The sequence below is a fragment of the Chenopodium quinoa genome, unplaced genomic scaffold, assembly GCF_001683475.1.
Source record: "Chenopodium quinoa cultivar QQ74 unplaced genomic scaffold, ASM168347v1, whole genome shotgun sequence".
Classification (NCBI taxonomy): Eukaryota; Viridiplantae; Streptophyta; class Magnoliopsida; order Caryophyllales; family Amaranthaceae; genus Chenopodium; species Chenopodium quinoa.
Genome location: NW_018742914.1, coordinates 2774738 through 2800690, shown reverse-complemented (window position 1 = coordinate 2800690; position 25953 = coordinate 2774738). Strand labels below are relative to the sequence as shown.

Sequence of the window (25953 nt, the reverse complement as noted above, 5' to 3'; positions counted from 1 at the left end):
GATGTGATGAAGCAATAACAATAAATAATCAAGCAACATAATAATAATCATAAAAATAATGATAATTATGACAAATATAATAATAATCATCATCATGTTAAAACATAATAATAGCAAGATCCTAGGCATGATACTAACAAGATTAATAACAAACCCTAGCATGTCACTAAACAATAAAGATCAGAGCTTTAACCCTAACATGATACTAACAATCATAAATATTAGGAAGAGAAAGGGAAGCATCGCAGGAATCATAAATTGTCATATTTGATATTAAAAATTATAGTTGTTACCCTAAACATGATACTAGGAAAATCAAAACGCCCTAACATGACACTAGGGATCATAATAACAACCTAAGCATGATTTCTATATCATAATAACAATAAATCAATTAAAGCACTTACTTGGAGGCCTCACATCTCTTTCTACAAACAAAATACACACGTTAGTAACTTCAAGGAAAATAATAAGATAAACAATTAAATTAAATAATTGAAATAAAGAATTAAGAAAGTTTAGACTAGATTTGGGACCAAACCCTCAGAAATTAAAACCTTTCACGTCTAGGGCGAAGACAACTTCGAACAATGCTAGGTGTGTCTAGATCTTGTGAATGCGGAATTTTGTTTGAGAAAAACTATTTTAGAAAAGAGAGAGAGAGAGAGTAACCAAGATAATCTTGAAGAGAGAGAGAATTGAGAATTAATTGTTGTTGATGATTAAAAACGGAGGTTTTAGAAGGCTATTTATAGAGAAAATCAGCCGGATGGATAAAAAACGAATCCGAGTTTTGAAGAGAATAAAACGCATTGGCGCCAGGCGCCAGACATTAGCGCCAGGCGCCAAACCTAGCGCCAGATGTCAATCATGTCGTTAGACGCTAGAAACCAGTTTCTACGCGTTTTCTTAATTTGATAAAATTTAGCCGTACAGGAGGGCAAAATCGTATTTTCCTTAAAAACACTTCTTTTCTTCTGATCAAAACTCTAAAAAGTCAACTAAAGTCAATTTATCAATGCTAATTAAATTAGGAATGAAAAGAACCTTTTAGAAGAATCTAGAAAACTATAATCAATTCTAATTGCATTAGAAATGATAAATCAATATTAGACCCTCCTCTAGATCATTGGGCCTGATGAGTGTCATTTATGGCACTCATAGGGTAGTCTTATAGGATGATTTCATATTACTTTTTATGCTTTCTTATCTTATTTTTGGTCCTTTTTCCTTTAATTCCTTTCTTTCTTTCTTTCCTTGTGTTTTTCGTGTTTTCTTCGTGTTTTCCTTTTATTTGGTTCTTTTTCCCTTTTATTCCTTTTCGTTGTTTGTTCTTGTAGGTACCTAGGATTTGTCTTAGCAAGGGAATCAAGATGGGCTATATTGACTAAGCAAGGAGGAAATAATCGACTTGGAGAGGGCTCAGAGAGGGCATGGAGAGGGCATCAAGCCCTGCCAGTCTGCCGCGGGCGTGGGCTCATATGCACCAAATTGGCAGATTTCGACCAGGAACTATCCGCGGTCTGGCCGCGGGTAGTTTGGAGAGCCCGCTCGTACCAGAGAGACCGCGACCCTCTAATCACCCTTTGGGAGCAGGGGATTCGCCGCGCTTTTGCCGCGGGCGCGGGTGCTTTTGCCGCGGGCGCGGGCTAGAAGACCCGCGGGTGCGGGTGTTGCCCAGAAAGCCCGCGGAGTTTCTAATGGGTTCCGTACCCATTTTTCCGCTGGTGCGGGGTTTATTGGAGAGGGCGCGGGAATCCCGTTTTTCTTCTTTGCCTATAAATACACTTGTAATTCCTTTTTGAAGATAACTTTTAGAGAGAAGTTCTTGGTATTGGATTTGTATTTCAACATTGGATCAATTGTGCTTGGATTTCTTCATTTTCAATCATTAATGTTAGTAAGATTTTCTTCTTCTAGTTCATCTCTTACTTGATTGATTTAGTTTCATCTTTGATTGTTTGCATTGCTTGGATTTGAATTGGATATTGTAGTTGATATTGCTTTCTCTTGATTTTGATTTAGAATGATGATCAATGCTAATTCTAGTGATTTGTTCTTGAGTTACACCATGATCAGTGAGTAGATTAGTTGCTAGGGAGAAGGGGAAGCATGCTTGATTGATAATTTGTGCTAGTTGATGATCTTTGATTGATTGAATTTTTGAAATTAAATTGGTTGACATAGTTTTGCATGTGATTAATTAGATTAGGAATGATCAACCTTTAAGATTAATCTAGATTGCATTGCATTTCTTAATGACATGACCCGTCAAATTGAGAATTGCTTTAATTAATTGAGTTTTATTGTGAATTTCCTTGATTAGCCATTCATAGTGTCCCCTAGTTTGGCCTCTAGGAGATAGCTCTTGAACTCTCTTGATTGCTACTATTGTTTGTCCTTTGCAATGCTTGAATCAAACGAAGAAATTGTCGATTAGCACGATTATTGAATTAACATGTGGAACCAATATCCCTAGCATTTAGCTTATTGAATTACTTGATTAGTCTAATTTTGCTATCATAACACGAAAAATTTTCTCACTTTAATCTCCGAAATAGCTTGATTTAGGCTAAAGATAACACCAGCTAACTCCTTTGGGTTCGACCCTATACTTACCTATACTTGTTTTGGGTTGGTTTAGGATTTTATAAATAGTGTTTGATTTTGGGATAGACAATTAACGACTAGTTTATTCCTCTATCAAAATGGCGTCGTTGCCTTAGTTGTTGAGTCTATTTCATTTTAATTGAAAAAAAAATATATAAAATACAAAAAGATTTTGTTTCTTAAGGCTACATTTGTAGCCGTGCTACTAATATTTTCATTGAGTTTTGCATGCATAGAGCTCGTGATCGATCCATTGTGCCTTTTGACCCGGAAATCGAAAGGACTCTTTCAAGGAGAAGAATTGCTAGTCGATCCTTTGAATTTAGTTCTTCAAGCGAAGAAGGATTTGAAGAGGAACTAGGCATGGGAGATCAACCAAGAGTTGCTTTGAAAGAATTGGGAATTCCCGGTGCGTACAAGTTTGAGAGTGGAATTGCTCCACCTACAACACCGGCGAATGACTTCGAAATTAGGCCGACTATGATCGCTTTGATCGAAAGGAGACAATATAGCGGAGCTAAGAATGAGAGTCCGTTGAACCATCTCAAGGAGTTCGAAAAGTATTGCAACACTATCAAAGTGAACGGAGTTTCTCAAGAATTCATCCGGCTAAATTTGTTTCCATTTTCTCTCATAGGCCGAGACTTGGAGTGGTTGGATAAGGAGGTAAAGCCAAATTCCCTTCGAACATGGGACGAAGTCACCAAGGAATTCTTGTCCCGATTCTACCCACAAAAGAAAACCGCGGAGGCTAGGTCTTTGATTCAAGGGTTTTAGCAAAGACCTAATGAAAGCCTCTACGAAGAATGGGAGAGGTATAAAGAGTACCAAAGGGAATGTCCCCACCATAGAATTCCAACCTATCAAGTCATTCAAATTTTATATGGTGGCCTAAGTCCTCAAGGCAAATCATGCCTTGATGGGGGTGCCGGAGGTCCCATAATGAATCGGACGGAAGAGGAAGTGGTGGACATTATAGAGGACGTGGTTAAGTACTATAAAGATTGGCAAGATGGTGAGAGGGGTTCAACTAGCAAGAGTGGCTCTTCGGTGTACTCTATAGACCATCTAAATGCGATCAACAACTTATCCTCACAAATGACAAACTTGGGGAAAGAAATGACCGCGATTAAGGCCAAGTTGGAAGGCTCCTTTTCTTCTCAAGCTTCGAATTCTCCCTCCCAATTTAAGGGGAGAGGTACCTTTTCTAACTCTCAAACCCCTCCCTCTTCAAATAACATGCCTAGTGGTTGCTTGTTTTGTGATGCATGTGGATCTTATGATCATGACTCTTGTAATTGCCCTCATGCTTCTCCGCAATGTGGTGATGATTTTGATAATAGTGAGAGTGAGCATGTGAATTATGTGTCAAATAATAATGTGCAAAGGTTTGATAATCAAAGAGGTTAATGGAATAGGAATTACCAAAACCAAGGTAATTTTGACAACTATAACCAAGGTGGTGGTTATAGGAACAAGGGAACCAAAGTTCTCGTGGCAACTATAACAATCAAGGTTATAGTAGTCAAAATCAAAACCAAAATTATGGTAATCAAAACCAAAGTTATGGAAATCATAACCAAGGTAGTGGAAACCATAATCAAGGTTATGGTCAAAATCAAAATAGGGGTAATTGGAACAATCAAGGTAGGGGCAATTTTCAAAATAATTCTCAAAGAGATCCCCCACCCGGATTTGTTCCAAAGACTCAAGGTGAAAATTCCTATTCACAATCTTCTTCTTCTAGGACCAATTTGGAGGAAATAATTGAAAATCAAACCAAGTTGTTGAACACATATATGGCCATTAGTGACAAGAAGTTCAATGAAATGATGACCCACAACAAAATGATCGAAAACCAAATTTCTCAACTTGCTATTGATTTGAAAGACCAAGCAAGCCCTTCTTCTTTACCTTCCCAAGGCCTAGATCCCAAGAAACCCGTGAATGCTATTGTTACAAGGAGTGGTAAGGTTCTTGAGGAGAGATTGCCTAGGACGAGTGATAACAAGGAGGTCCCCAAGGAAGTTTTGGTTGAGAATGAGGGAAGTAGAGCATCTTTAGATGATGTTGTGGTTGAGACACCAAGAGAGGTGAGAGTAGAGAAAGAGATTGTGAAACCCAAGCTCCCTTATCCCCAAAAATTCATGAGACACAAATTGGATGAGCAGTTTGGGAGATTTATTAATATGCTCAAACAACTTCACCTTTCTCTACCTTTCACCGATATGATCAACCAAATGCCTAAGTATGCCAAATTCCTCAAAGACATTTTGAGCGGAAAGAGGACTTCTGATGTTGTGGAGACAATCAATTTGACTGAAAATTGTAGTGCGATCATCATGAACAAAATGCCACCCAAGTTTAAAGACCCCGGAAACTTTTCCATCCCATGTGCTATTAACAAGATGCAATTTGATAATGCCTTATGTGACTTAGGAGCTAGTGTAAGCTTAATGCCATATTCGGTTTATCAAAGACTTGATCTAGGGGAACTCTTACCTTCTAACATTACCTTGCAACTAGCCGATAGGTCAATCAAGTTTCCAAAAGGTAAAGTGGAAGATGTTCCATTGAGGGTTGGGAAGTTTGTGTTCCCGGTGGATTTTGTTGTTTTAGAAATGGATGAAGATGCTACCATTCCAATTATCCTAGGTAGACCCTTTCTTGCTACCTCGGGTGCTATGATAGATGTAAAGTGTGCAAAGATTTCCCTTAAGGTAGGAGATGAGGTCATAGAATTCGATTTGAATGAAAGCATAAAATATCCAAGTTCTTCTCTTGAAAATTGCATGATGATTGACTCTCTTGATCATGTTGTGTCTTCCATGCATGAGCACTTGCTCACCTCTAACGATTCTCTTGAGAATGTTTTGTTGAACAAAGACAAGCTAGGTGTACCATGCAAGGAGGTAGCATTGTATAAGGAATTGCTTAATAGAAGCATGGAGGAAGTGGATGAACAATTATGCTTGAAGATCACAAGCCATGAAGCTTTGCAAGCGGCCGCAACAAAAGAAGGTAAAGGTGTGCCTATGGTAGAGCTCAAACCTCTACCATCACACCTTAGGTATGAATTCTTAGGCCCAGATTCCACTTATCCCGTAATTGTTAGTGTATCTTTGAGCTAGAGCCAAGCTCAAGCGTTATGTTGTGTCTTGAGAAAGCACCAAGGTGCTTTGGGCTATACTATCGATGATCTTAAAGGTATAAGCCCCGCTTTGTGTACGCACCATATAACGCTTGAGGAAGGCACCCTTCCTTCTATTGAACGAAAAAGAAAGCTACACCCTCAAATGGGAGAGGTGGTGAAAAAAGAGATCACCAAGCTCTTGGATGCGGGAATCATATTCCCCATCTCAAGCTCTAGGTGGGTTTCTCCCGTTCATGTCGTTCCTAAGAAGGGGGGTATGACCGTAGTCAAGAATGAGAGTGGTGAGATCATTCCAACTAGGACGGTCACCGGTTGGAGGATGTGTATAGACTATAGACGTCTAAATACATCCACCAAAAAGGATCACTTTCCCCTTCCATTCATTGATCAAATGTTAGAGAGACTAACAAGGCACAAGTTCTATTGCTTCCTTGATGGCTATTCGGGATTTTTTCGAATTCCAATCCACCCCAAAGATCAAGAGAAGACAACATTTACATGCCCCTATGGGACCTTTGCCTATAGGAGAATGCCCTTTTGGCCTTTGTAATGCCCCCGCAACTTTCCAAAGGTGCATGGTGAGCATTTTTGGAGACATGTTGGAGGAAGAAATGAAGGTATTTATGGATGATTTCTCCGTAGGTGGGGTTTCATTTGAAGAGTGCCTAGTTAATCTTGAGAAATGTTTGGCTCGGTGTGTAAAGGTTAATCTTGTCTTGAATAGGGAGAAATGCCATTTCATGGTGGAGGAAGGGATATTGCTTGGGCATAAGATCTCTCATAAAGGAATGGAGGTGGATAAGGCCAAAATTGAGGTTATTGAGAAGCTTCCACCTCCGGTGAATGTCAAGGGAGTGAGATCATTTTTGGATCATGCGGGTTTCTATAGAAGATTCATCAAGGATTTCTCACTCATTTGCCAAGCCCCTTAATGATCTTCTTCAAAAAGATGTTGAGTTCGTTTTTTATGATAAATGCTTGGAAGCATTTAATAGATTGAAGAAGGCCCTAATATCTACCCCCATTGTTCAAGCCCCAAGATGGGATTTACCCTTTGAATTGATGTGTGATGATAGTGATTGGGCAATTGGAGGTGTTTTGGGACAACGTGTGGACAAGAAGCTTTATGTGATTTACTATATGTCCAAGACACTAAATGGGGCCCAAAAGAATTACACAACAACGGAAAAAGAATTCTTGGCCATTGTTCACTCTTTCGAGAAATTCCGGTGTTATTTGTTGGGTTCTAAGACCATTGTCTTCACGGATCATGCGGCTCTCAAGTATCTCTTTGCCAAGAAAGAGTCCAAGCCAAGTTTGATTCGTTGGGTGCTTGAATTACAAACTTTTGAAATAGAGATTAGGGATAAGAAGGGTGCGGAAAATGTTGTGGCGGACCATCTTTCTCGCCTTGAGGGTGATCAAATTCATGATGATGGTCTACCAATTGAAGATAGAATGCTTGATGATGTTTTTTATGCCATTAAGTTTAAGGATCTCCTATAGTATGCCGAATTGGTGAACTTTCTAGCATGTGGGGAGTTTCCACCTTCTTTCTCCAAGAACCAAAAGAAGAAGCTCAAGAGGGAAGCAAGACATTACTTATGGGATGAACCAATCTTGTATAAACGCGGGGTGGATGGCTTGCTTCGGCGTTGTGTCCCGAATGAAGAGGTGCCAAGTGTTCTAAAGATGTGCCATTCGGATCCAAGTGGCGGTCATATGGGCGTTTCAAAAACCGCCACTAAGGTTCTTCAATGTGGTTTGTGGTGGCTGCATCTCTTCAAAGATTCATGGGGCTTTGTAAAGTCATGCAACCGATGTCAAAGGGTTGGGAATATCTCCAAGAGGAATGAGATGCCTCAACAGCCTCTTCTTGAGTTAGAGGTGTTCGATGTTTGGGGGATTGACTTCATGGGACCATTCCCATCTTCATATGGTAATCAATTCATACTTGTGGCTGTGGACTATGTTTCTAAATGGGTTGAGGCCATTGCCTCCCCTACTAATGACCACAAAGTAGTGTTGAAGTTGTTCAACAAAATCATCTTCCCAAGGTTTGACGTGCCTAAGGCTGTGATAAGAGATAACGGATCTCATTTTGTTCACAACGCCTTCCAAAAGATATTGAGGAAACATGGAGTGCAACAACGGTTCGGCCTCCCATATCATCCTCAATCGAGTGGCCAAGTCGAGGTCTCCAATCGTCAAATAAAGCTCATTCTTGAGAAGACGGTTGCAAGGAATAAAAAGGATTGACCGGACAAGTTAGATGATGCTCTTTGGGCTTATAAGACGGCTTTCAAGATGCCTATTGGTACCACTCCATATCGTCTTGTCTATGGCAAGTCTTTCCATCTCCCGGTGGAGCTTGAACACCGTGCTTTATGGGCAATAAAAAAGATAAACTTTGATTTAGAAAGTGCGAGGGAGAAAAGGTGGTTGGATCTTCATGAGCTAGAGGAGCTTAGACTTGATGCTTATGACTGTGCTAGCACCTACAAAGCTCGTTCCAAAGAAGCTCATGATAAGCTTATTGAGAAAAAGGAGTTTTGTGTGGGTGATAAAGTCCTCCTCTACCACTCGAGAATGAAGTTATTTCCCGGAAAGCTCATGTGAAAATGGAGTGGTCCTTTCTTAGTGAAAGATGTTTTTGCTAATGGCACCGTGGAGATTTATCCTTTGGATTCCTCATCTTCTTTCAAGGTTAACGGTCATTGGCTTAAGAAATATTTTGATGGAGTGTTTGTTGTTCTTATTCATAAAATGATTCTTTTCAAACCACCTTGAGTGGGGTGATAAACGTCGAGCTAACGACGTTAAACAAAAGCGCTTACGGGAGGCAACCCGTATTCTCATCTTTACTCTCTTTTCCTTCCTTTCTTTTATTTTTGGTTTTTTGTTGATTTTTGCTCTTACCCTTCCTTGTGTTTTTGGTTTGTTTTGTAGGGTGCCTTCATTCATCATATATGGACTAAATGTGTTTGTTTAGGGTGATAAGAGGTTTTAGAGTGCAGGGGAGAGGGCACCAAGCGGGCTTGGAGAGGCCTCGGGTGCCCTTGCTTTCAACAAGTGGAAATCGGATCAGTAGCTGTCCGCGGTCTCTCCGCGGGCGCGGGTGCCTTAGAGAGAGCGCGGGGGAAATTCAGAGAGGGTGCAGCTCATTTTCTAAAAATTAGACCAGGAACTCTCCGCAGTCTCTCCGCGGGCGCGACAATTTTGGAGCGGGCGCGAGAGAATTAGAGAGGGAGCGGCCCCTGGTCAAGTATGAAATTTACGGATTTTCCATAAACTTTTCGCGGTTGCCCCGTAGTCTCTCCGCAGGCGCGGCAATTTTGGAGCGGGCGCGGCTTTGTCGATAGAGGGCGCGGGGATCTGGGTTTTTAATAGACCGGGTTCCTCTCTCTTTCTCTCTCCTCTTTTATTTTCCCTTTCACTCTTAATTTTCCCCATTCTCTCTCTTCCTACTCTCAAACCCTAACCCCCAAATCATCTCTTTCACTCAATTTTACTCAAATTCACCCTTGTTTTCTCTTAAATTTCCATCCAAACTTCCTTCATACTCCATTTTCATCAAGTTTGCTCTTCTTTCTCGTGGTTTTCTTCGGGAATTTCGAGTCTACTCGGTTTTGTGCTTGATTTGAGTCTTCAATCTTGGTATACTTCTCACCTTTGTTTTATTTTTTTCAATTTCAATTGATTTTTATGCATTTGTTGTGAGTGGCCTTGATAAAGCTTGAGTATGATGTTTTTGGTTGTTTGTTTGGTGGTTTTGGAATTATTTTGGATGTTTTTGTGCTTCTTTTTGTGATAGATTGTTAATATTGTTGGTTGTTGAATTTTTGGTTGTTTGTTACTTGTAACAGGTACTTTGTAGTTTGTGGTGGTTTTGGGTGGTCTTGTGAACGGAGGTTTGTTCACTTTGGTGGTAGTGTTGAATTTGGGTGTTTTTTGTGATTCATTGTGTTGGTTGAACTTGAAACTATGGATTTGTTGAGGAGAGTTAAGAGTAGCAAGAGAAGTTCAAACCGATCCCCCGGCCAATCCTCTCGTGGCCAACCTTCAAACACCGAACCCCCTCAAACCCAAACTACTCAAGATAATGCCCCACCTCCTCCTTTACCCGCTCTCAAATTTCATAACCGGGCTAAACACACCCCTATCTATAATAAAATGAAATCCCGGAAATTTAGACCGTCCCGCAACTATTTTCCCGAGGATATGGAAAAATTGGGTGTTGATGCCGATCTTAACATTTTGCTCCATAATCTTGGTTTGGTTGAGTTTGTAAAGTCATCCCCCCGAACTTATTTGGAACCATGCATTGAATTTTTCTCCACCTTTGAGTTTAATATGACGGGGGATACCGACTATATCATCTCTTTTCAACTTTTCAATTCCAAGTATACCATGAACCTTGAGGAATTCAACAAAGCCCTTGGTTTCAACCCAATACCGACATCTTTGAGCCCTTGGTTGCCCTTCACAAGACCGAATACAATGAGGTTGCTTGGTGGAGAGTCATATCTAGGAAGAAGTCGTTTAACTCTAAGGAATCGCTTGCTAGCGAGATTATTCACCCGGCTCTTCGTATTCTCCATCGGATTCTTGGGTATACAGTGTTTAGTAAGCAAGATCTTGGGTAGCTTTCGAGGGAGGAGATCTTGGTGCTTTGGATGGCTACAAGGCCGGATTTGGGGCCAAGGTTGAATTTTGGGTATCTTTTCATGAATTGTTATAAATTGATCACTAATGGGAAGAAGACGGGTGAGATTCATTGTGGTGGTATGATTACTAGATTGGTGCATTATTTCAAGCAAGAGCGTTTATTGAGGTCTTGCACTCCGATTGGAAAGAGTGAAGACATTTATTTGGATATGAAGCAACTTAACACCTTGAGCTTGCACCATTTTTTGCTCCCAAACCCGGCTGCCACCTTAATCACTCGAGAGGCTAGGATTGTTTGGAGGATTCCCGAGGATGATGGGAGGGTTGATAATGTTACGGAGGAGGATGCTTGTGATGAGGACGATGATGAGGATGATGGGCATGATGGTGAAGGTGAAGAAGGAGAAAGTGGTGAAGAAGAAGAAAATGAAGAAGAGCAACAACAACAACAATGGCAATTTCAGCATGAACAGCAACAACAACCGCATCAAAGAGGAAGAAGAAGATAACAACATCACCAACAAGAAAACCAAGGAGATGCATATCTCCGTGAGATGGAGGCTATGCGTGAGCATATGGAGCGCATGCAATTGAGCGTGCAAGGTATGTATTCAAACCATCAAACTTTGTCTTTTCAAACTAGCGCCCTATATGACGCTAGTGTGCGTAGGGGGGAGGTCATTCCTCCGGTGAACTACCCTTATGTGCCGCCCCAACAAGGGCTGGTGCCATCTTGGGGTGGTGACAACCTCCCCACGTACCCATATTGGAACGGGGTTGCGAACCCCGATGAGCAAGGCGTGACTTCCCAGATGAGTCCGGTCATTATGACTACCGGGTCTCGGGGGGAGTGATTGTCGGGGTGACCCCGACTACTACTATGTTCACCCCACTCACCCCGAGCTGTGTATGCAACCGGAGCCTTTTGACCAATTATCCACATCTCAACTTGACCTTTTTAAGGGTCGCTATGGGTTCCTTCCCGGTTATACCGGAGGTTGGGATGTGGATGATGGTGGTTCCGGCCCTAGTGGCCAATAGTTTTCCCCTTGGTTGTTTCATTCCCTTTTTGTTTCCTCCCTTTTAGCTTTGCATGTTTTTAAGTATCGCGGTCGATGCCCTTATTTTGTACGGGGGGAATCAAATAGGATGTTTTAGGGTAGGTTTTTGGGGAGGCACCTTGGACTCTTGGGGATGTGTTTGAAAGGGATTTGATGGATTTCTCTTGCTTCGCTCTTGGTAGTCTCGTTGGTATGTTGTTTATCTTGTTGTCTTGGTTTTTGATGATGATGATGTTTTGTGGTCCCTTCTATTGATGATGATGATGATGGTTTCTCTGGTTCTTTGTACATAGTTTTCGCGTAAGTTTACTTTTGTTTGGAAGTTACTAACAATTTCATTTTGTATATAGTCCTTTTCTTTTCTTTTTCTCACCTTGCTCATAGCCACTGCTTTGGTCTTCGAAGCTTCTTAGAGGAGGTCGTTCTTGCTCCTTTATTATTGCAGCATAGCTTGGACGCTTGGTGAGGCCTTTCTTGTTTTATCTCTTTACTTTTCTTCCTTTACTTTTCTTGGTTGCTTAGATTAGGATTAGTTTTAGGAGAGTTGAACGGTTCGAGGATGTATGATTATAACACCTAGTGTGTTTGGGGTCTTTGGCGATGTGGCCATTTGACCGCTTGTTTGTCGATTGGGAAATACGTGTTATGATTGCATCTTTGTCCTTTTCTTTGTTCTCATACTTTTCCTTTATCTTGGTTTTCCATATTTTCTTTTCTTTTCTTTTCTTTTCTCTTCTTTTTGTTCTTGGTTTTGTACATAGCCTTTCGAGGCTTTATTTTTCCACTCTTTCATTCTTTTTTTGACTTGGATTTGTAAACAATGGACTCTTTCTTTTGGATAATAACCTTACTAGGTGGTCATGGTATGAACGGTTTGAGAATACATTTGGTTGATTCTAGGATAAAGCATGCTAGGGTAGTTGTCTAGAACTAGGGGGATCATGAAGCCGGATTCTTCTTGTTTGTGGCATGTTGGTAGTTGCTCCCTATCTTCGATTTGACAACCTTAGTGAGTTTTTGCTACAACCATGTGAGATTCATACTTTTTCAAGCTTTCATCATATTCTTGCATGAGCGGCATGGATCCTTGACTTTCTCAAACTTAATCTTGAATCTTAACATATGATTCCTAAGACCGAGACCGAACCACCTAGGGAGGACAAAGGCATCTTTTCGGGGAGGTATTTTTCCTTTTTCTAGGATAGTTTCCTTATTTTTACTTTTGGGTTTAGGGATACATTTGCCTACTTGCTAGCCCTTTGAACTTTTTTTTTCCCTTCTTTTCAAGCCACATATTTAGAATTCTTGAGCCTTTTATTTCATTTTCATTTTTTTCTTGGTTTTTGTGAAGCAGTGGTCAATGTTGGAAGATTGTGGTGTATAAGTTTGGATTTTGGTTCAAATTGGTGAACAAGGTTGAGTTGTTTATATTTGGAAAATAGTGGAAAATGACTAAGTAAAAGCCATCCCAAATAAAAAGGCAAGGACTAATGCTTTGATAAAGTAAGAGAAAATTCAAAAAATTCAAAAACTTCAAAAAAAACATAAAAATCCAAGTGTCTTTCTCCCTTTTATGCATTAAGGACAATGCTCCTTTTAGCTTGGGTGGAAAGCGTTTGCGCTTTTTGTTCTTATGTTTGTATATTGTTGCTTTGAATAAGCTTGGGGGTGTTAATTTGTTTTTGTTTGGTGATTACTCGATTTTGGTGTTAAGATTTGGCCAATCTTTGCTTCACAATTTAGGTTAACCACCAAATTTTAAATTTAGCCTACCTTAACCCTTTTTGCCTTACGTTACAACCATTGGGAAGACCTTTTGACCTAGGGGTTGAGTCATTCATCGGTGGAGGGAATCATGGGTTATAGCCAAAGGAAAGGAGATGCGAAGTCAAGATGTCGAGTAAGCCAAAAATTCGATCTTTTTCCAGTTCCTTCGTGGAATCTATGAGACGCTCACTAAGGGGAGATATGAGATTAGTAGGGGGAACGCGGTAAGATCGTTTGGGATGAAAGTGGAGTGTGACAACTAGTTCCTATGCTTAGCATATTTATGTTTCAATCAACCTTAGGTATCTTATAACGTGCATACCATTACTTACTTTAGAAAGGTTGTTATTCATTTGAACTATAGTCACTTTGTAAAGTCCATTTCACAAAGATTTTTATTTTTATTTTGTTTTTCTTTATTTGCTCTTTATTCTTGTATTTTGCCTCATTTTTTCCTTCTTTTGTTTGTTTAATAAGAGTTATAGGTTATCTCTAGGAAACCTTTACGAGAGCATCACTCGTCCTCTAGAGCGATCTAGGGGTTTTAATGGCTTGTCTTTTGTTGCTAAAATTGACCGTGATTCCTACGAAAGTGAGTTAGTGTATATTCTCACCTCTTTCTTTTTCTTTTCTTATTTTGAATAAGCCCTTCTTTTTCCTTTTTAGCCTTTGTTTTGCTCGGGACGAGCAAAAGTCTAGCTTTGAGGAATTTGATGAGTGTCATTTATGGAACTCATAGGGTAGTCTTTTAGGATGATTTCATCTTCCTTTTTATGCATTCTTATCTTATTTTTGGTCCTTTTTCCTTTAATTCCTTTCTTTCTTTCTTTCCTTGTGTTTTTCGTGTTTTCTTCGTGTTTTCCTTTTATTTGGTTCTTTTTCCCTTTTATTCCTTTTCGTTGTTTGTTCTTGTAGGTACCTAGTATTTGTCTTTGCAAGGGAATCAAGATGGGCTATATTGACTAAGCAAGGAGGAAATAATCGGCTTGGAGAGGGCTCAGAGAGGGCATGGAGAGGGCATCAAGCCCTACCAGTCTGTCGCGGGCGCGGGATCATTGCACCAATGATAGGCGTGTCGCGTACCTAACAAAAATAAACCTAACTAGACCACTACTATGTAGACGGGCAAGCAAGGGTCGGATCCCAAGAGACTACAGTTCAACTAATTAAATAGACTCAAGTAAATACTAAGCAAGTAACCAAATCAAATAGTTGAGAATTAATAACTAAATATCAAGAGCGACGATTAAACTAAAGAAAATGATAATCAAATACTAAAAACATCCAAGATCAAGCATTACCACGAATACAATTAATGCAATAATATTTCTACCCCTAACATATAATTCAATTGATTAAAGAGGAAAAGTAATCCCTGAATATTACCAATGGTCTCTCCCGAGTTATCAATGGCTTCCCTAATCGCAATCAAGCCTACTTCCGTGGAATCATGTAAATTAAAGACTTTGAGCACATTACTCTAACTTCCTAATCATCCATTCAACTACTCCCGTGATGAACTTCAAACCCTTAATTGATTTATTCAAACCCGTCAAAACCCAACTCCCGTTGCGATTAAAACAATGGATTAATAACAATACTAATTATCCCTAATATAGTATTGGCATGAGCACAATCAATTAAGCATATCAATTGCAATTATCATTAGAGAATTTAAAGAATTAAATCAAGCATTAATCATATTCGGGTTCCGCTAGATCTTGGAATAGGGAAACTACTCACACATATTAATGAAATCAAGAATAATAATCAATAAAGAAAACATAATTAACAATAATAAAATAGAGAATTGAGAGAAGAAATCTATACTTCGAATTAATTATGAAATCTTGAATCTTGAAAGCAAAACCCTAGAAAATAATATGGAAGAACGTAATACCCAAAAAGAAGTCTAAAATAATATCTGAAAAAGTGATAGAGTGATAAATAAAAGATTATCTATAACCTATTTATATCCTCTCATAAAACTAGGTATTTCTATCTTAATAGGACTCCTAAACGCTGCCAAAACGAGCTGCCACAGGTGGGTTGTGGCATGAAGAAAACCGCCACAACCAGGCTGTGGAGCGGGCTGTCTTCGCCTCTCCTTTGCTCCGATAATGGACGCCCACAACCAGGTTGTGGCCATAAGGTTGCACGCCACAACCAAGATATGGAGTAGGCTGCCAAAATGCTCCATTGATGCTAGAAACGCTCCATATAAAGAAATATCTCGCGATCAAAATAAATTCCATGCAAATCGAGCCCTATTCCTATAAAAACAAAAACAAACAAGCCGAGAAGTGTAGTATCGAAATAGAAAGAATAATAGCTCAAAAAGATTAGGAGAATGAAGAAAACACAATAAAACATGACCAAATATCACATATAAATCGTATATAATATCATGTTATTGATAAGTGGCATTTATGCCACTATTTAGATCCTCTAATTGCGGTATTTTTCTACGTTTGTCCCTTGTTTGTACCCCTTTTGCTCCGTTTCTCCCTTTATTATGTTTTTGTGCTTTTCCTCGTGTTTTGTAGGCTTTTGGAGTTGATTTTAATAGAATGAAGAGCTTGGAGAATTGGAGTTCATTTGAAGAGCTACAAAGGAAGTTAAGGAGCAAGCAAGCAAGGCCATACGGACAGCGCGGGTCGTGCTTTCAGAATGGCGCGGGCGCGCCAAGCCAAGCGCGGGCGTGCCTAACATTGGGGTTGAAAATATTGAAGGAGGCAGAATGTAGGCGCGATTTGGGCGCGGCTTAGGCGCGGGCGCGCCTAAGATAGGCGCGGGCGCTCCTAAGATAGGCGCGGGCGCTCAAGGGCCTGAACTCCGAAACTAACCTTTGTTCACTCTTTTAGCCATAACTTTTTATCTACAAATTGGATTGAGGTGATTCAAATTGCATTGAAAACTAGATTTGAAGTTCTTTCCAAAGGTAGGTCGCACGCCCCCAGAAGCCTCCTAGAACAGAAGTTATGGCCATTTGAAAATGAATGTTGCTGTCAGGCCAATCCCAATGCGCGGGCGCGCAGGCCTCTATCGCGGGCGCGCACGAGCAGCTACGGGTCTTTTAAATGCTTCTTCCTCTCCTCTTTTTGGCCAAGTTTTGGTGGTGGGTTTCTTTGGGGTTTTCTCTCTCCTCTTTGAGGGGTTAAACCCTAACATCTCTCCATCAATCTTCACATAAATTAGGCTTAGATTTAGTTTTAATCTTTGTTTTTATACTTTGCAATGTAGATTAAGAGTAATTTAGGGTATTTTAGAGAGAGAAAGTGAAGAGCTTCAATGGTGGATTGAAGAAGATGAAGATGCAAAGTGACATTGTTTTGGATTCCTTTTCAATACTTCAATGAGCATTCTAAACTCTATCTCATTTATTGTTCTTTCTTAATTTCTTGCTTGATTAGAGTAGTTGTTTAGTTTAATTGCTTCTCTTTGTTCTTCTTGTTGGGTTTTGTGTTAGTTGTTCATGATTAGTGAGTAATTCCCTTTACTAAGGGATTGGTGATAGCATGTGGTGAATCTTGAATGTATTAGGCTAGACAAATGTTGGTTATATGTGATTAAATATACCTTGTAACCATGTTTTACTAATTACTCCATGTGAATGGCCAATCATGTGTTGTAATTGGGTGGATTGAACTAAGTTATGACGATAGTGTAACTTAGGGATATCCATTAGGTGATCGATTCTATGCAAAAACCTTAACTTTCACAGCTTATGACGATAGTATGAGCATGTGTTAAGTTGGGAAAGCCTTTGACCCCGATAGGTGGTTAGATGGTATTGTTGGTATTGCCTTATATGAGATATTTGGTTTGCATGTAAACTCATTTCCATTGCCTAACTTTATTGAAGATCATTGTCATGTTTGACCCTCTCCCTTGGTGTTAGTTTAACTTAATATAAATCTCATTTTTGTTTATTGTTCTATCCATCCTATCTCTTTGACCTAGCTTAATTGGTGGTGGTGTTGATAGTGTTTATGTCGTCTCCGTGGTTCGACCCTCTACTTACCACTAAACTTGTTTAGTGTAGGTGTAGGTTTATAAATATTGTTTGGTTGAGGGTAGTTAGTCCAGCGACCTAATTATCCTTCACCAAAATGGCGCCGTTGCCGGGGACGGCTTCCATTATTGTTGTATTACCTTATTGAGTCTAGGTCTTTGCGAATATTTTCTTTTCTTTTTGTTTATTTTTTTTGTTTAAAAAAAAAAGGGAAAAAAAAGGGGAAATTCCAAAAATATTTGAGCTTTCTTATTTGGTTGCTATTCACCTTCCAAAATGCAACTAAATGAGTTTGTTCCCTCTTTTTCTTTTTCTTATTTTAATTTTTCTTTTGATTCTTTTGATTTTTCTTTTCCCCCTCCCCTCAAGCATAGAGTTTCTTTCAACTTTGTGCTTGCTTGTCATATGAGCATCGTATATGCTCTATTTCTTGAAATGTTTTCCGATGCGTATGACAAGCTTTTGCGTTCTTTGTCCGGTTATTTACTAATAAGGTCAATCTTGGACCTTAAACAAGACTTTCTCGGGAAGTAACCCGTGTTTATATTGCTTTTACTTTTCTTTTATATCTTTTAATTTTGTTTTCCTCTTGTTTATCTTTGTATATAGGTACTTGATGTCTATACTTTTGCGCATGACCTTTGACCGAGAACCATAAGAAGTAGAAAACCAAGGAATATTTGTAAATGGAAGTTGAAGCATCAAAGAAGAGCAATTTAATGGAAATGAGGAAAATGACTTAATTTGCGGGTTTCTACACCCACCTAACATTTTGGTTCACTCTTTCCATCTCCTCTCTTTTGTTGCTTTACCCTTTTATTTTCATATGGTTTGAAAGATAAATGTTTGTGGTTTTGTTGTTTCCTTCTTCCCTTTCTTGGTCTCTTGATTGCTTGATTTACCCCCCATACATACCAAGGTTTATTTTTGACTTTGGTTATTCTATATTTGGATGGCCATGAGTGCCTTATTGACTTGACTTTTGGTATGCATGGCTTTGTCGTTGATCATGCTCTCTTCTAGCGCAATTTGTATATACATTCTCAAGTTGTTCTCGTTTTGTGAATATTTGTTTGTATAGCGTCTTTTCCTTTGAAAACAAGGCAAGTTTGCATATGTGTTTTGATCCGTTCTTGTTTTGGTCTTACTACTTTGAACTTGTGTCCTTGAATGTTTTCCTTCCTAATTGGTAATGGTATGCACGGTTTGAGAGTGTTTTGGGTTGAGTTAAACATATTTTAATGCTAAGGTAGCGGTTTTAAGAACTTTGGGATACTTGTAGCCTTAATCCATGGTTGTGGTAAGACGGTGTCGCTCTCCATGGTGGATATGAACCCCTTAGGTCGGTAATTGCTATACAAATCCCGTGTGAGGTTTATTTGTTCTAGCCTTCATCAACTTTGTTGAGTGGCATATTTGGATCCTTGGTTATGCATTTTCAAATCCAGAGTTTGACTTCTATCTACCCGAGATCGTGACCGAACCCTTTAAGGGAGGACATAGGCATTTTTCATTTTCTTATCCTTCTTTTTGTTTTGTTACAAAATTGGTTTTCTTTTAAATTTGCCCCTCTTGCTAACCCTTTGAGCCTATTTCCCTTTCTTGATTTTGAGCCACATTACAAACCGAATGACCTTTTGTTCCCCTAAACCTTTTGTTTATGTGAAGCATGTTGGTTTGAGAATTGTTTTGTGTTGATTTTGAACGCAAATGAGAAAGTTGTAGTTCTTTGGTCAAGCAAGTGAGTACACTGTGTTTCTATTCAGTGAAATAAGAGCAAATGCTTATGAAAATCCGTCCTTACTCAAATAAGGTAAGGACCAAAAAAAAAAAAAAAAAAAAAAAAAAAAAAAAATTCATATCCCTCGTGTTTGAGCATTGAGGACAATGCTCCGTTCAAGTGTGGGGGAGTCCTGTTTCTTAGTCTTGTTAGTGTGTGTTTATTGAATAAGTGTGGGGGAATACCACCAAATTTTTAAATTTTTCAAAATTTTTCCCACCTTACACCCCAAGCATACCCTTACAACCAATAAAAGACCTTTAGACCCTATAGAGTTTAGTCTTTATCGATGGAGGAAGATAGTTGTCAAGCTTATAGAGAGAGAGTGCATAGCCAAGACGTCGGGATAACCTTCTCATCGTTTTCATTTCTTTATCTTTTTCCGGTTCCTTCGAGGAACCATGAGAAGCCCACCTAATGGTTGACTTGAAGCTAGTGGAGAGAACGCGGCTAGCTAGTTTGGGATGAAAGGTGAATTGTACGGCTCTTAGTTCTCTATGCTTAGCTTAGTCTATGTTTCTTTCAACCCTAAACATCTTGGAACGTGCATACCCTTATTTGTTTAGAAAGTTGTGCATTCATTGGTGCTTGTTTCGTTCCAAAAAGTCCACCAAGAACGTCTTGTTTTTGTGTTTATTTTATTTGTCTATGCATTGCCTTGTTTGTGTTGCTTTATGTGTAGAGTTATGGGTTAAACTCTTTGGAAACCCTTACGAGAGCACACTCGTCCTCAAAGGCGACTTTGAGGTTTAAATGGCTTGTTGTTTACGCTAAAAACAACCGTGATTCCTACGAAAGTGAGTTAGTGTATATTCTTTTTCACCCCTCTCCTTTTAGTGTTATTAGATCCTTTTTCTTTCTTTTTGTTTCTGCTTTTGTTCTTGCTTGAGGACAAGCAAGAGGCAAGTGTGGGGGAATTTGATAAGTGGCATTTATGCCACTATTTAGATCCTCTAATTGCGGTATTTTTCTACGTTTGTCCCTTGTTTGTACCCCTTTTGCTCCGTTTCTCCCTTTATTATGTTTTTGTGCTTTTCCTCGTGTTTTGTAGGCTTTTGGAGTTGATTTTAATAGAATGAAGAGCTTGGAGAATTGGAGTTCATTTGAAGAGCTACAAAGGAAGTTAAGGAGCAAGCAAGCAAGGCCATACGGACAGCGCGGGTCGTGCTTTCAGAATGGCGCGGGCGCGCCAAGCCAAGCGCGGGCGTGCCTAACATTGGGGTTGAAAATATTGAAGGAGGCAGAATGTAGGCGCGATTTGGGCGCGGCTTAGGCGCGGGCGCCTAGATAGGGCGGCGCCCTAAGATAGGCGCGGGCGCTCCTAAGATAGGCGCGGGCGCTCAAGGGCCTGAACTCCGAAACTAACCTTTGTTCACTCTTTTAGCCATAACTTTTTATCTACAAATTGGATTGAGGTGATTCAAATTGCATTGAAAACTAGATTTGAAGTTCTTTCCAAAGGTAGGTCGCACGCCCCCAGAAGCCTCCTAGAACAGAAGTTATGGCCATTTGAAAATGAATGTTGCTGTCAGGCCAATCCCAATGCGCGGGCGCGCAGGCCTCTATCGCGGGCGCGCACGAGCAGCTACGGGTCTTTTAAATGCTTCTTCCTCTCCTCTTTTTGGCCAAGTTTTGGTGGTGGGTTTCTTTGGGGTTTTCTCTCTCCTCTTTGAGGGGTTAAACCCTAACATCTCTCCATCAATCTTCACATAAATTAGGCTTAGATTTAGTTTTAATCTTTGTTTTTATACTTTGCAATGTAGATTAAGAGTAATTTAGGGTATTTTAGAGAGAGAAAGTGAAGAGCTTCAATGGTGGATTGAAGAAGATGAAGATGCAAAGTGACATTGTTTTGGATTCCTTTTCAATACTTCAATGAGCATTCTAAACTCTATCTCATTTATTGTTCTTTCTTAATTTCTTGCTTGATTAGAGTAGTTGTTTAGTTTAATTGCTTCTCTTTGTTCTTCTTGTTGGGTTTTGTGTTAGTTGTTCATGATTAGTGAGTAATTCCCTTTACTAAGGGATTGGTGATAGCATGTGGTGAATCTTGAATGTATTAGGCTAGACAAATGTTGGTTATATGTGATTAAATATACCTTGTAACCATGTTTTACTAATTACTCCATGTGAATGGCCAATCATGTGTTGTAATTGGGTGGATTGAACTAAGTTATGACGATAGTGTAACTTAGGGATATCCATTAGGTGATCGATTCTATGCAAAAACCTTAACTTTCACAGCTTATGACGATAGTATGAGCATGTGTTAAGTTGGGAAAGCCTTTGACCCCGATAGGTGGTTAGATGGTATTGTTGGTATTGCCTTATATGAGATATTTGGTTTGCATGTAAACTCATTTCCATTGCCTAACTTTATTGAAGATCATTGTCATGTTTGACCCTCTCCCTTGGTGTTAGTTTAACTTAATATAAATCTCATTTTTGTTTATTGTTCTATCCATCCTATCTCTTTGACCTAGCTTAATTGGTGGTGGTGTTGATAGTGTTTATGTCGTCTCCGTGGTTCGACCCTCTACTTACCACTAAACTTGTTTAGTGTAGGTGTAGGTTTATAAATATTGTTTGGTTGAGGGTAGTTAGTCCAGCGACCTAATTATCCTTCACCAGTTATCAAATTCCCCCAAGCTAAACCTTTGCTCGTTCTCGAGCAAAGTAACGAATAAATAAATCAATACTTCACCCCAAAAGTAATCAAAATCAAGAACAACCAATTCAAGGTAAACCTAACAAATATGCTTCAAAAATCAACCAATTTCATCCACCCAATCACTTATCCTCCCTAACAATTGTCAAGTAGAGCAAACCACAAGAGTATATAGAATTCAAGACTAGTGCTCGCACACTTGACTTCTCATTTATGTGGCGAGTAAAAACCGTACTCGTTCGCTCTCCATCCCAACCCCATCACGTGAACAATGCCCTCCCAACTCACGCACTCGTGTGTTTAAAAAGACATACACTCAACCTAATAGTCGACTCGGAATATGTCAAGTCATTCCTTGTATTGATAACTAACTACTTTCACATTCACACAACTCTATGCACAAAGGTCGGAAGGTCTTTAAAGCTTGTAATGTAAGGTTAGGGTAAGAGGTAGGATAAATTTGGGAAAATGTGAGAGAAAAGCAATGCTTAAGGGAGCTAAAATCCTAACAAAACCAAAGCCAAAAAATAAATAATGACCAATCATCTCCAATATAACTCAACTTCACCAAAAATTCACCAAACATAAATCCAATCATATCAAAAATTTCCAACACTTACAATTACACTCATAAAAATATAACAATGTAGAACTTGTGTGAATAAACAAACTTTGAACTCTTCAACTTGATTTTTCTTATTGAAGCTCATTTTTTTCTTCTGATGAACCTTCACTTAGAACATTTGAATCATTAAACCATTTTTTTTTTCCTTTTGAAGTTCACTTATTTTTTTCTTTTCAATTTTTTTTTTGAACTTCAAATTTTTTTTTTAATTATTTTTTTCTCCATCATGCTTTATTTTATTTTATTTTTCACAAGAAATTCAACTCTCGAATCATTAAAAACAAACCACAATGAAAAACAATTACAACTTCTTAACACCACCCAATTGTGCAAATAATGAACACACTACAAACTCTCTCACCTCACTCACTAATAGCTCCCCCAAGCTAAGCTGGGGACTAGTAACCAATGGGGAAAAATCGGCTTGTAATGTGGCTAATAAATAACAAAAAGGTCATGGTAACAACATGGGTAACAAGAAGGGAACAAATGTATCTAATATCGTCTGAAAGCCACCTAAGAGAACAACGCATTCGTCCTCCTCAATGTGCATAATAATGAGTCGTGAAACACTACTTATAGTCACAAACCAATACTCAAATTCATTGACATACCAGGAACTAACACACATTCCTCACCAAATCAACTAGTCAAGCACTATATTCACAAGTAGTTGGATAAAATTGACGCATGTTAAGGCATCCAAGCAATCAAATTTCAAATCATGGCTAAACTATCCACAATAATCATCATCATATACCAAGAATCAAAACAATTTTCAAGTATGGGGCATAGGGAAGCATGATTTATCATTTATTGGAATGTATTTTGTAATTTTTGAATTTTTGAATTTTTTTTTTAAAGCGGTAAGACTATACTAAAAAGCAACAAATCTATACTAAACAAAAATGTACCATGCGTACAGAAGAACCTCCCCTGCACTTAAATATTGCAATGTCCACAATGCAATAATATGACATGAATAAATAGGGGGAAAAAGGCACTCACAAAGCTTCATTGAGGGGGGAAATGAGGAAAATTTTGAGATCCTCCTGATTGAATCCTACTGTTCAAGGTACCAAGAAAAGTGGATATCGACACCAACTGTTCACCGCGGAGTGGCTGCCGAGTGGACTGATTTGCTCAAAGTTTCAATGCATAATGAGAGTGTTGTCGCAACTAGGCTGTGGAAAAATCAAATTTGTCGCAACTAGCTTGTGGACTAGGCTGTTAAACTTGTTGTGATGCGAAGCTCCAATCTTTGTGGTAAGTTGCTTTCCCCTGCATTCACAATTTCACATATTTGTATAAGAAGACAAATTTGTGCAGGTACACTGAGTGAATTAAAGGAGCTAAAAAAAAAATTAATCTACCTAACTTACTAAAAACAAAATAAGGTAAAATCAAAGACTAAAACAAAACTCTAGAGAAGGAAAACACTAACTATACTACTACTATTGACTAACGACACAAAGGAAAAACAAAATAAAAATAAAGAAAAGAAAAATAATAATAAAATAAAAACTAAACTAAGTACTAAAATCGACTACCCCAATATAATTTGAAAAACAAGCTCATATCTTTTTTTTTTTTTTTTTAAATATAAATGTTATATATGTAAATATAAATATAAGAAGGTCCAAAGAAAAATTTTATTTAAAAAAAAAGGTAAGAGTAGGAAAAATTGGGTTGCCTCCCAAAAAGCGCTTGTTTTTAAGGTCATAAGCTCGACCTCCTTTAGTAGCTCAACCCGGATCACCACCACGCAGAGAGGATTCTCTACGGTCTTGTCTATAATTGTGTTCACATGTATATGACTCCTTCAAACTAGAGTTGATATAATTTGTATCCGAACTCATTTTGATGTAGCTAAACCCATCATGCGGTGGAATATAGTCATTTTTGCTCACAAGATATCTATTAGAAACACACTTATCAACCAAAGGGTTAGTAGCATCAATTCTCAAACAAGTACCACCATCAAAAGTGAAATTATGGTCATTGAAAAGCTTAAACACAACTTGCTTATCCTGAGCTCTAATGGTCACTTGTCCTTGAGGAACATCTATTAAAGCTTGACTTGTAGCAAGAAAAGGGCGACCAAAGATAAGTGGGATCTTATGGTCTTCTTTCATATCCACTACAACAAAGTCAACAGGAAAAACAAGTTCACCAATCCCAACTAATACATCTTCAACTACACCCTTAGGGAGTCTTACCGTTCTATCAGCCATATGAAGAAATATAGGAGAGGGTTTAAGGTTTTTCAAACCTAATTTGTCATATACTGAAGAAGGCATTAAGTTAACACTAGCACCCAGATCACACAAGACCCTATCAAAATATGTTTCGTTTATCATACAAGGGATAGTAAAACTACCAGGATCATGCAATTTAGGTGGTAAGCTATCATGTAAAAGATCACGACATTTCTCCTTTACTACCAAACATTCTAATTTCTTATCATTATGATCATGATCTAGAATTCCTTTCACAAAATTTGCAAATTGAGGCATTTGAATTACAAGATCGGAAAAAGGAATGGTAGCATATACCTTCTTAAGAGTCTCAGAATACTTCCCAAAATGCTTATCGAGCACAACTTTTGATAAACTTTGCGGGAAAGGCATCAGCTCCTCATATGCTTGTGGAGCAACATATTTGGGACCTTCTCTCTCATGCTTCTCTGTTCTTGACTCCACATTACACACTTTCTCTTATAATCCTCCCGTAAACAATTCATCACTCTTCACGAAAATTGCATTGCATTGTTTTGTTTGGACTTTTACTTGATCTTGAAGAGTTGTTAGTTGACTCACTTGTTGTGAAAGTTGAGAAAGATGAGTTTCTATCCTCTTATTTTGAGCAACAAGCAATTGAATCGAGTTTTCAAAATATTCATTTTACTTTGCTTGTAACTCAAATTGCTTTGATATAAGCTCTTGTTGTTGACGTTGGGAGGTAGCAAAAGTCTCCATAATGGATTCAAGATTTGAAGATTGAGGTAGTGGTTGGTGCATGGATTGATGATTGATAGGTGCCCTTGCTTGAAAAACGGGTGGTGGTGGAGGATTCACTTGAGCCTGATTGTTCATATATGAGAAACCTTGATGATTTCTCCACCCTTCATTAAATGGCCTTGTGGAGGTCGTGGTATAAAAAGCATTAGCTTGCTCAATCGTCATTCCATCATAATTGGGTTGACACTCCCATGCAGTATGGCCATGTGTTCCACACATTTGACAAGTTTCCATTGAAGGTCGAGGAGACCTGACTTGGATTTGATTGACTTTATGAGTTAATGCCTGCATAGAATTAGTCAACATGGTTGTAGCATCAACATCATTTTTATTACCTCTATTGGTAACATTTCGCCCCCCTGGATGGTAATTATCATTAGCCGCCATCTTCTCAATCAAATCCTTCGCATCAGTTGGGTTCTTAGTCATGATAGAACCTCCGGACGCAGCGTCAATGTATATGCAAAACTCATGGGTCAAACCATTATAGAACGTTTGGATCAACATCCACTCTGGAATACCATGGTGAGGGCATTGTCTCTGCAGTCGCTTAAATCTTCTCCATGCCTCATACAGGGATTCATC

General features: G+C 38.9%; 3 protein-coding genes across 3 annotated transcripts; 2 read left to right on the top strand and 1 right to left on the bottom strand.

Moving 5' to 3' along the window:
• Positions 1-4409: 4409 nt before the first annotated feature.
• LOC110728292 lies at positions 4410-6314 on the top strand. The gene is made up of 3 exons (XM_021907965.1): positions 4410-5057; positions 5448-5648; positions 5742-6314. The coding sequence occupies exons 1-3, from the start codon at positions 4410-4412 to the stop codon at positions 6312-6314; spliced, it is 1422 nt and encodes a 473-aa protein (XP_021763657.1).
• A 1757-nt stretch (positions 6315-8071) lies between these two features.
• On the top strand, positions 8072-8383 carry LOC110728291. The gene has a single exon (XM_021907964.1). The coding sequence runs from the start codon at positions 8072-8074 to the stop codon at positions 8381-8383; it is 312 nt and encodes a 103-aa protein (XP_021763656.1).
• Positions 8384-24093: 15710 nt separating this feature from the next.
• On the bottom strand, positions 24094-24978 carry LOC110728290. Its single transcript, XM_021907963.1, has one exon. The coding sequence runs from the start codon at positions 24976-24978 to the stop codon at positions 24094-24096; it is 885 nt and encodes a 294-aa protein (XP_021763655.1).
• Positions 24979-25953: the final 975 nt, after the last annotated feature.